A 10,603-nucleotide genomic window follows, 5' to 3' on the forward strand; every position below is an offset into this window, starting at 1 on the left:
GCATCCAAGCCCAACACACTGGCCCCTATTTTCCTGGTTGTGCTCACAGTCAGAGATCAGGCCTCGCACAGAGCCAGACACGAGTGTCTTTTCCCTCCAACTGCGGCAAGAGGGCCGCCCAGAACAAGGAGGTCAGCGCCGGCCTGCAGAGGCACCCCTAGGGATACCTGCAGCCTCCTGCAGGCCACGCTGCCAGTGGCCAGAGTCCCGCCCCTCGTGAGAAGGCGGAGAGGCAGCTGGCTGATTTTCCCTGCTGGGAATGGAAGTGGGAAGTGTTCGACTTCAGGCACAGTTACTGAAGCTAAGGAACTGCCTTCCTACCATACTTCCACGTTCTTCACCTCTCTGCTTTGTTCCGCTGGAGAAATCCCTGTCTTTGCAAGAGAGGCAGAAGCGATTGCCCTTTTGCAAGCAGGAAATCTTGTGGGTCTCCTGGTGAGGAAGGAGACCCCAGATACGGGGCAAGCCAGGGAAAGTGTGTGTGGAGGGGAAATCCTGGGCTGCAATTCCCGTACAAGATTTCCTGCTTGCAAAAGGATGATCGCTTCTGCCTCTCTTGCAAAGACAGGGATTTCTCCAGTGGAGGATGCCAGTAATTCAGGGTGGGGCTGTGGGCAAGGAAGGGAAACTGCTTCTCGGAGTATCTGGGATGGAGAAACCCCCTGGCCCACCGCCTGCCTTTGCTTTTTCTGCAAGGGGGGGGGGGAGGAGGAAGGAAGAGGTGCAGAAGCAGCGGACGAGATTGCAGCCCAGCCCAGAGAAGGGGAAGGAAGAGCCGGTTGGAGAATGTGTCTTTTTCCCCCCATCCCTGGAGGGAGAAGCCCCCCTTGCCTACTCACCACCCCAGCAGCACCACCAAAAGCTGCCAGCCACATGACACGCCTGGCCGCAGCAGGTCAAGCGGCAATTCCAGGCAAAGGAGGGGTGTGCGCACGGCCACCTTCAAGCATGCACTTTTCTATGCCTCCATATGCGCACAGGCAGGGCCGGGATGTTGCCGGTTCACTTCGCTCCTGGCCACTCCATGTGGTGAGAATGCTCTGGTGCCTGCCAAAACCAGGCTGGGGTCTGGGCAGCGTAGTGCAGGACAATGGGAGGGACAATGGAAAGGAGGAAGGGACAAAGAGGGGGGGAAGGAAAGAAGAAAGAAAGGGAAGAAAGAAAGAAGAAAAGAAAGAACAATGGGAGAGAGGGAGGGAAGGAAGGCACCCACCCCAGTCCCACCCTCATCCACCAGAGACCCACAGATTTCTCCCCCCCCCCACAGGCACCCTGCAACCTGAGTGATGAACTGGCCACACACCCCCAGCCATTGACTTCACTTGTCAAAAAGTTGCAAAAGTTGATCACATGATCCTGGGACACTGACCGTCATACATATAAATCAGTTGCCAAGCATCCGAATGTAAATCACATGACCCTGGAGATGCTGCAACAGTCATAAGTGTGAAAAATGGTCATAAGTCACTTTTTTCAGTGACGTTGTAACTTCGAACAGTTACTAAGCAAATTGTTGTAAGTCGATGACTACCTGTACTTTATCATTTTTTCCTCTTTTTTTGGGGTCATGTTGTTGACACCTTGCAAGGTGACTGGTGGTACTCAGATATTGCCTTATCCTAAAAGTGGTACAATGGATGAAAAGGTTGAAAAGCCCTGTGGTACAGTCCTTTCCAACGATAATAGCTACATCATAGAGAGGTTTCACCAATGGAAATGGACAATGTGGCTTAAAAAAACTGCTTTACTTCCTCCTTCCATCCCATTATAGGCAGATTTTAAATGGAATTAGTTGTCTGAGTGAGACTGGAAAACCTAGATATCTTTGTAATATTAATTAGCTAAATTACCCACCTGAGTAGCCCATTGCTTTCAAGACCCCTGACAATTTAGTTGGAGAATTCTCACTCTGTTGGGTTCCCTTATATGAGATGTCTTCTTCAGAACCCTTCGGTTTGTTCAAATCCACTTCCTGTATCATATCCTAATATCAGAAAACAATACTTTGCAACCCATACAAAGAACAATGATAAGATTATGCATGCATGGGTATTATTGTAACGCTACCTTACATCCTGGACTTTGACCTTCTTCACCAACTGCTTTAGTTCCCTGGTAAAAGTCCCCCTTTTGTCAAACTAAGGAGTGTGACGTTGCATTTTATTGAAATTACTTGCTTGTCTAGTTGTCAGGTGTGGGACACCTAATGGACAGAATCTTGCCAGACTAAAGCACACTCTGCATAAATCTCTGATAAATACTGTCAAGAATTAGGGAGGATCCTTTCTGTGTCTCTTCCTGCATAGCAGCGATTCAAAGCTAATATGTCTCTACTTCTTCTTCCCGAAACTCAGCCCTGGATTCCAGTACATCATCTCTCATGACCATCCACAGCAAAAGGGGGAAGGAAGTAACATCACCAGCATCATAACATCACTGTGCAAATAATGGCACTTCCATAATCATCATTGGTAGTATCTGTGTGATGAAGTCATGACCCACATGGTATCACCATGGCTTGCACTAGAGGCTTATGCTAGCCTGCCATTGCAACTTTTCTTAATTCTGACCTTTCCTGATGTTTTGGGATAACAGTTTCCCCATCCCCCCCACCCACCCGCCAGATCTTGTGGGAAAGAGCATCTGTTTCCTGCTTCAAAATACTGACCCAAAGACTTTGAATTTTCTGACTGATTCCTCGATAAAATACTGAGACTTCAGTCCGGTGTTTCGCAAGCTGTGATGCAAGATGCAAGTTCTGATCTTCTAGTTTGTCATACAAGGTGCGAACGCTGAAGTCTTCCAGATTTTTCATTGCAAATTGATTATCACCTGAAAGAAACACACTTGATACTGGCTTTCTTAGCACCTTCAAGATCAGAACACGACACGAAGAAACGGTTAAATGAAGGAGGCAAGCTTCCAGATCCTCTCACAAATCATAGGTGGTCTCAGTTGAATTGTCCTTCCCCCCTTCCCTGTTCCACAGATTGAGGTTCTTGTGGTACAAAACTTGGATATTTACTTATCAAATTTACATGCTGTCTATCTTCCTATCCAAAGCGATATATCTGGGAATCAGATTTTGAAGGTAGAATACCAGGAAGATGGCATAGGGAGCTAGAGTCAACGTTTAGATGGACATTCCACAAAACTTAGATCAAGTGCATCAAAGTCTGATCTGGCTTTGCATCCAGAAAGCCACAACAGAGGTTGAAGACTGTGGAAATTATGAACCATCAGTGATTATCAGATGGTATGAAATGTTTTCAACTTAGCCAGCTCTTCAGCTTATATTCATTTCCATGGAACAGGCTCATAGTAAACATTTGCTTCTTATTGCTGCCATTTATAAGACCAATCGTAATTTGAGTAAGGATTGGCATAATCTGCAAGGACAAGGATTTCCATGGCCAGCCTATTCTCAAAACTTGCCACACTTCAAAGTCATCTACACAGTTGCAAGGTACTCTTGAAGCACTTGATAGGGGATTTAAAATGTAAGATAGAGATTGCTCCTGAGATCTGAGGGAGAAATGGACAGATAGAATCTGCAGGAAGATTAGGACATGAAAAACGTTCCTCTCTTAATGTGAAGAAGCGAATATGTTAAGCAAAGGTTTTTCCTAAGAGTGGAAATGCTTCCACCTGCTGGATGAAGCTTTCTTTCACCACTACCGGAAACATGTTGACTTGAAGATCTCACAGACTCGCAGGGGTTCTCAACTTTGTCAACTTTAAGACTTGTGGACTTCAACTCCCAGAATTCTGGGAGTTGAAGTCCACAAGTCTTAAAGTTGACAAGGTTGAGAACCCCTGTCACAGAGCTTTAAAAATAGTCCTCATCTTACCACCATTCATTCACACACACACACACACACACACACACACACACACACACACACCTATCAATCATCTATCATGCACCTGTTTCATGTTTCATGTATCATCTACCAATCATCTATCATCTATATCTACATGTTTCATGTTGTTTCATGTACCGTCTATCAAATTTATCATCTATATGGTTCATGTTTCATCTATCAATCATCTATCATGTACATGTTTCATCTATCAATCATTAAGTAAATAAACAGAGGCAGAAAGGAAAGGATTTCCAAATGCAGGCAGAGAGCTGTCTCTCTCCCTCCCCCCCCCCTTTAGAAAGTTGATTGGAGAAGGTGACAGACTTTCTTCAGTCATTTTGGAAAACCAATTTTGGAACACAGCTTTTTTTTTTTTTTTTTAAAGACCAGGATCCATTGTTCATGCCCGAACTGGAGAAAAACACATTTCAATCAACAGCATTAGGCTGTTCCCAGAGGATGAAGAAAGAGGTAACTTTCACCACCCATTTGTGGGAACACCAATCCTCAAGTGAGATGCTTACACCATCCAGGAAAGCTTTCTTCTCTGACATCCAGTTGTTCTCCAAAGCTTTGAGGTCCAAGGGCTGTGCGGAACTGGAGGCTGAATGACAGATGAGAGAGAATGAAGTAGAGATGGAAAACATAAATCTGACCTTAAGAGTGGCACACGCAGTCACAGTCTAAGAAGCTAACCCCACTGAAAAAAACATAATATTTGGCAACGGGCAACGTACATATAGTTTAAAAATCTATGATGGCTCTTTCATAGACACTAGACCTTATTTTCTCCACTCACCTCTCTTTAATAAGCACATACTCTGGTGGGATGTGATACTCTCCTAAACTCCTCCATCGGGGCTTCCACATCTTCATTGGGTTAGGAGGGCAGCTGGGGAGCCTCAGTAAGAAAAAGAGGGCAGTCAACACCACGGTCAGGAAGCCCAAGATGAAAAGGACAACTGAAAAGGGCAGAAGAAATATGGAGCTGATTGAGGGAAGGAGAGTCAGCTGCTCAGAATTTTGCAAGGCTGATTGTGAAGCACCCCCTTCTTATACACCCATGAATCATGGAGGTATCTGCCTGCGATGGGGAATCAGGAGGTCTTATACGCCTAATAGAAGTAGAGAGGACAATACAGGCCAGTGCAGGGTTCCTACTTAGCATAATGTCTTTCATAATAAGCCAAACACAGCATAAACTCCATAAAAATTTTCTCATGTACCACATAGGGCTGAACTTACCTGCAATAGTTGCCCAATCAGGGGCAATATTCACCACTGGGTGCTTCAAAACTCCATGCCGCGCCAGCTGGTATGGAGAGGAAGGCTGGAAGGAAGCTGTGTGGGGATTACATCCCAAACTTTGCTCATTCACTACCACAATCAGCATCCGGCTTTCAACACCATTATCCCTCAACACATAGGTCCCAGGTTCTAGAAAAACATGGCTGAACCTGAAATGGGGAAAAAAGATATTTGGCTACGCTGAGTCAGGCTCAAAACCAAGGATGGCACCTGGTGATTCTTCCAAATCTGAGTTCTTTATTGTTTTCATACCGATAGATAAAACCTTGCCAGTCTGAGGACTCTACTACTTGCATCTACAATAGACTCTGAGAGCTGTTAAGGAGATGCTGTCTTCACTTTCTTTCTTTCACACATAGTAGCAGGACTGAGTTGCCCCTTGCTTCTCTGGAATGCACCTCCTCCTATCTGAGGATCCACCTCCTCACTACAGTCCATCAGCTCATGTGTGGACTTCACCTCCCAGAATTCTTCAGTCGCCGTGTGTGGACTTCAATTCCCACAATTCCTTGGTCACCATCTGTCAGGCTCAAAACCAAGAATGACATCTGGTAATTCTTCCAAGTTGAGGTTTCCGTTGTTTCACATTTATAGACAAAATCTTGTCAGACCAAGGACTCTACTATCTGCATTTACAACAGACTCTGAGAACTATCAGGGTGTTCTGTTCTGAGCGTTGGTAAGGCATTGAGACGAGGCAGGAGTAACAACAGTTGCTTTTTTATTCAATCTTCAACAGAACAACACAAAATGGCGCGGATCCCTTTTATGCCCTTCTGCAGGGAGTAGCATCAACCAATAAATGCAATGTATTTTTCCTGCCTTGCACATGCGCAATAGGCTGGAGACAGTCTATTTGGCCCGGGCAGCCTCGTGGTCTGCCCGGGACTCTCTGCAGCTTCCTGCACCTGCTGTGTCAATCACAGCCCAGGACATAACACAGGAGGGTCTGTCTTCATCCTCTTTCTCTCACACATAGTATCAGGGCTGAGTTGCCTCTTACTCCTCTAGGAGAGAAGCAACCTAGAACTAAGGAGAAACTTCCTGACAGTGAGAACAATTAACCAGTGGAACAGCCTGCCTCCAGAAGCAATGAATGCTCCAACACTGGAAGTTTTTAAGAAGAGATTGGACAGCCATTTGTCCAAAATGGTGTAGGGTTTCCTGCCTGAGCAGGGGGTTGGACTAGATGACCTCAAAGGTCCCTTCCAACTTTACTACTATTACTATTACCCTCCCTTTTGGGAATCCAACTGCCCAGTACATTCCTTCACAGGCTGCAAGACAGAGGAACCAGAAATGTTCCAAATGATACAGAATTATAGTTACTATCTTGAGGAGCCCTGGGTGCTCTCTGAACTTACTTTTTTTTTTCTTACAGACATTTCATTACCCAAAGTAGGTAACATCATCCGTGCTAGTGCAGTGCAGTGCTAGCACTCATGATATTACCTAGTTTTTGGGTAATGAAACATCTGCAAGAAAACAAGCAAACTCAGAGAGCACCAAGGGCCCCTGATGTCAACTCTGAGCTACAAATATTCTCCTTTATAAGTTACTGTCTTGCTTCACCATTGAGTATGCCTGCTGCAACTGCTGGCGTGTGGTGACATCTGGAGGGCAGTTGTAGAATTTTACATACTATACCAGCAATGAACATAGGCAGAAAACATGGTAGAGAAATAACCTCAGTGAGAAAGGGAGGAAGACGCAGTGAGGTTACATGAGTGAGGAGAGAGAAAAAGGAATAATAATGTCGGCAAGGAATACTATTTGCCTGCAAGCAAGAATAGGCACAGTAACAGAAAATGAAGATGCCAAAATGCTCTGGGACTTAGAATTCAAACAGAGAGGCACCTACCATATAACATGCTAAACTTAACAACTGTCAATAAGAAAGATAAAGTCTGAATAACGGAAGTGGCAATACATGGAGAGAGCAGAACAGAACCGGAGAAGGTAACAGAATATAAAGATTTGCAGAAGGAAGTAGAACTACTGTGGCAAAAAAAAAAAAAAAAAAGCAAATTGCCTCTGAACATACCTGGAAATGTTGAGCTGGGTCTCTCGGATGAGGTGATCCAGCCTTCTGAATGCACCAAAATCCCAGTGGGGATTGCTGTTGTAAAGGTGTCCCTTCTGGTAGACAGGGTAGTGGCTAGAAGCCCGATCTGGTAAGAATTGGCAGACAGTACAAGAGAGATATTTTAACGTATGGAGAAGATGGATAGAATATGTTCAGAAGAAATATGGAACTACAAAGTTTCACTTATTCTATGAGTAATGATTTTGTTTATAAACTTATGATGTTAAAGTTTGAAGAGAGTTAAGGGCTTTTATGATTTTGTTCATTGTATAATTAGTAAACTTAAATAGATTATGTTTAATATGTTTGCATAATCCTGTATTTTGCTCTGGGAAGTCGGGGGTGGGGGGTGGAGGGGGGGTGGGGGGTGGGGGGTGGATGGGTTGAAGTTTAAGTAGTTCAGATAAAGTAGAAATAGTCTTATTGTATATAATATTAATGTTTTAATTTTGAGAGAGGAACTGCTCGGGCATTTCCCCTGGACTGCATCAAGAGGGAGGAGAAGAAGGTGAGAAGTAAGTAGGAAGGTGGAGGTGAAGGAGGAGAGAGGGTGAGTGAAGAAAAAGAGGGAAAGAAGTAAGTTGGTTTGAGGTGGGATGCGGTTTGGGGGGAAATGGGCGGGCAAGACCGAATGTGGTGTGTATCAATTTGTTTTATTTTTTTATCTGAAGTATTTGTAAGATTGTTATGTATTGTAAAGTTGAAAATAAATTTTTTTACAAAAAAAAAAAAAAAAAAAAAAAGAATTGGCAGACAGTGACTGCTCTGTCTTGATGCCCTGGGGATGTAGACTTTCCTCACTGGAAAATAAAATATCTTTCCTGCCTTCTGGGATCAAATCTTCCAGAGTGTTTTGAACTTCCTCTCTCCTTGAATGCTGTGGGTATGACAGGCAACTGGGAGAGAGTCCTCTAATACATAGGTCCCCAACCTTTTGGGCACCAGGGACTAGTTATGTGGAGAGAAGTTTTCCCACGGACGGGAGGGTGTGTGGTTTTGTGTGCTGCCTGCATCCCGCAGATGGGTCTTTGCTTGTTTGTGTGGCCCAGTTGCTGGCATGTTGCAAACTGGTGCCGGTCCACGGACTGGGGATTGGGGACCCCTGCTCTAATAGGTTCCCCCCTCCCAAGCACCGAAGGAGTTCAAATCAAATCCTTATTACAATCATAGACCTGCATAGGAAGGGGTAGAATGCAAATAGTCATTTTAAGAATGTAAAATATGTGCAGTTAAAAAAAAACACCTAAAAATATAATAACAAAAACCTGAGGGATTTTCTTTCCTTCATTTTCTTCATTTAATGGACACCTGAGAGAGAACTCAGGGCAGCTTCATTAAACATTTTACCCAACTTTCTTGATGAAATACATGCAAAGAAATATGAGTAAATACATGCCAAAACACTACGCTCCATCCTGGTGCATTTCCCCCCCCCTTGAAAAAAAAAATTCGAAAGCAAGTTCTTTTTTTTCAAAACTGAGAGCTTAGAAGAGATGGGGAGAAAAGGAAATTTTCTACACAGCATGAGTTAATATTTTTTTCTGCATGGCCCAAGAAATCTTTTCTGCTGACAGCCATTTAACATTTAGAGTTGGCTCAACACTAACGATTTCCCCCATCAGCCCTGGATTAAGAGAAATTGCTGTTCATATTTCCCAAATTTATTGAGCCAACATGTCCGTGTCAAGGCAAAAAAATTGACTTCTGGTGCCAGGACTTACTGGAGGGATTAATGCCGAGCTGGAAAAGGATAGCATCTCCCACTATCAAACACGCGACAGGATTTGGGATGGTAGGCAAATGTTGGTGTGATGCATCCCGCCGGTATCTTGGTTGTGAATCTCCTGGACCAGTAAAGTTGATAAAAATATGAAAGTTAATTCACTTCCTTGCTTCATTTAAAAAAAAAAAAACTGGGGGAAAGGGCATCATTATAGGCTAGCTAGGAATTTCTCATCAATGACTTATTCTCCAAAGCCCCAGAGGGCAGGACAAGAAGTAATGGATGGAAGACAGATCCAATATAGAAGTCAGGAGGAATTTTCTAACAGTGAGAACAATTAATCAATGGAATAGCTTGTCTCCCAGAGTTGTGGGTGATTCATCAATGGAGGTTTTGAACAATAGACTGGACACCCATTTGACTAAGATAGTATAAGGTCTCCTGCCTTGAGCAGGGGGTTGAACTAGAAGACTTCCGAGCAACTTTCCAGCCCTATGATTCTATGATATATGTTATAAAATCATAATGCTTGCCTTAAATATTATAAGTTCTCCTGCTTGAGCAGAAGGCTGGACTAGAAGACCTCCAAGGTCCTTTCCAGTTCTATTCTATTCAATTCAATTCTATTCTGTTCTGTTCTATTCTATATTTCTGATTCTATTCTATTCCATTCTATTCTATTCCATTCCATTCCATTCCATCCCATCCCATCCCATCCCATCCCATCCTATTCTTTCTGTATCCTATCTTATCATGTCCTATCCTATCCTATCCTATCCTATCCTGTCCTGTCCTGTCCTGTCCTGTCCTGTCCTGTCCTATCAACAGATAGCAGTCAATGTCCTTGGAGAAATGAAACCAGAAGTTAATGATTTCTTCATATGGTCATTCAGTTGAATCCATTATCAAACACAACCTCTTTGCGCATCCATTGGTCTCTATAGGATCTTGGGGTTTACACAAATAAATCACTTTGGAACTCCTGTTGTGATGTGATGGTAAGAGACAGTGCGGTGGAGTAGGCAAATTTTTGGATAAGGATTGGATAGAACCAAGTCCTAATCTACCTTCAGCTACGAGACGTAGCTGGAGGATTTGGGATCTTATCTCTAAGCCTGTTCTATCGCAGAGGGTTCTTCTTGTGGGGGATGAAATTAAGCAAAAGTCTCCTGTAAGCTGCCATGAGCTCCTATCCTAGAGAAAAAACAGGATATAGATCTAGCCAATAAAATAATGTGTAACCTGGCTGTAAATCTGACATTAAACCCATAGAGATTTTATCGGGAGAAAAGCTATAGAAGTATGCCCCACCCGTAGGTAAATGGGTTTTAATTTTGCACAAGATTAATTTCATCCTGAATTTAACAAGGGGAGGGGGTGGCATCTGTCCAAAGAGGAGAACTAGATTCTAATGCCTTAAATAACAGAATAAGGAAGAGAAGCTAAGCCTTTTTTTTTTCTTTTTTGATGAAGAGCCAACGCTTTAAAATAAAATAGCTTGGATGAGAAAAAGCAAAAGGCAGTCTAACGTGAAGGCATAACTGCTGTGAAACAAGGAGATTAAATGCTTTTTTAAATAAAATGAAAGAGAAAAATAGGAGACCGTTAAATACGTCTTGA

At 43.5% G+C, this 10,603-nt stretch overlaps 1 protein-coding gene across 5 annotated transcripts in view; it reads right to left on the reverse strand.

Annotated features, from left to right (window-relative positions):
- The window catches only part of LOC120319551, a 29,018-nt gene that overhangs the window by 17,010 nt on the left and 1,405 nt on the right, over positions 1–10,603 (reverse strand). For all 5 annotated transcript variants that reach the window (XM_039368528.1, XM_039368527.1, XM_039368525.1 and 2 more), the window contains exons 2-8: positions 8,982–9,104; positions 7,219–7,345; positions 5,112–5,323; positions 4,666–4,828; positions 4,391–4,470; positions 2,669–2,832; positions 1,855–1,984 (exon numbers count right to left, since the gene is read on the reverse strand). In XM_039368528.1, coding sequence (XP_039224462.1) covers positions 1,855–1,984; positions 2,669–2,832; positions 4,391–4,470; positions 4,666–4,828; positions 5,112–5,323; positions 7,219–7,345; positions 8,982–9,104 — 999 coding nt within the window. The remainder of the gene's footprint in view (positions 1–1,854; positions 1,985–2,668; positions 2,833–4,390; positions 4,471–4,665; positions 4,829–5,111; positions 5,324–7,218; positions 7,346–8,981; positions 9,105–10,603) is intronic.

Source organism: Crotalus tigris, unplaced genomic scaffold (genome assembly GCF_016545835.1).
Source record: "Crotalus tigris isolate CLP2741 ecotype Arizona unplaced genomic scaffold, ASM1654583v1 scf7180000020815.588926, whole genome shotgun sequence".
NCBI lineage: Eukaryota > Metazoa > Chordata > Lepidosauria > Squamata > Viperidae > Crotalus > Crotalus tigris.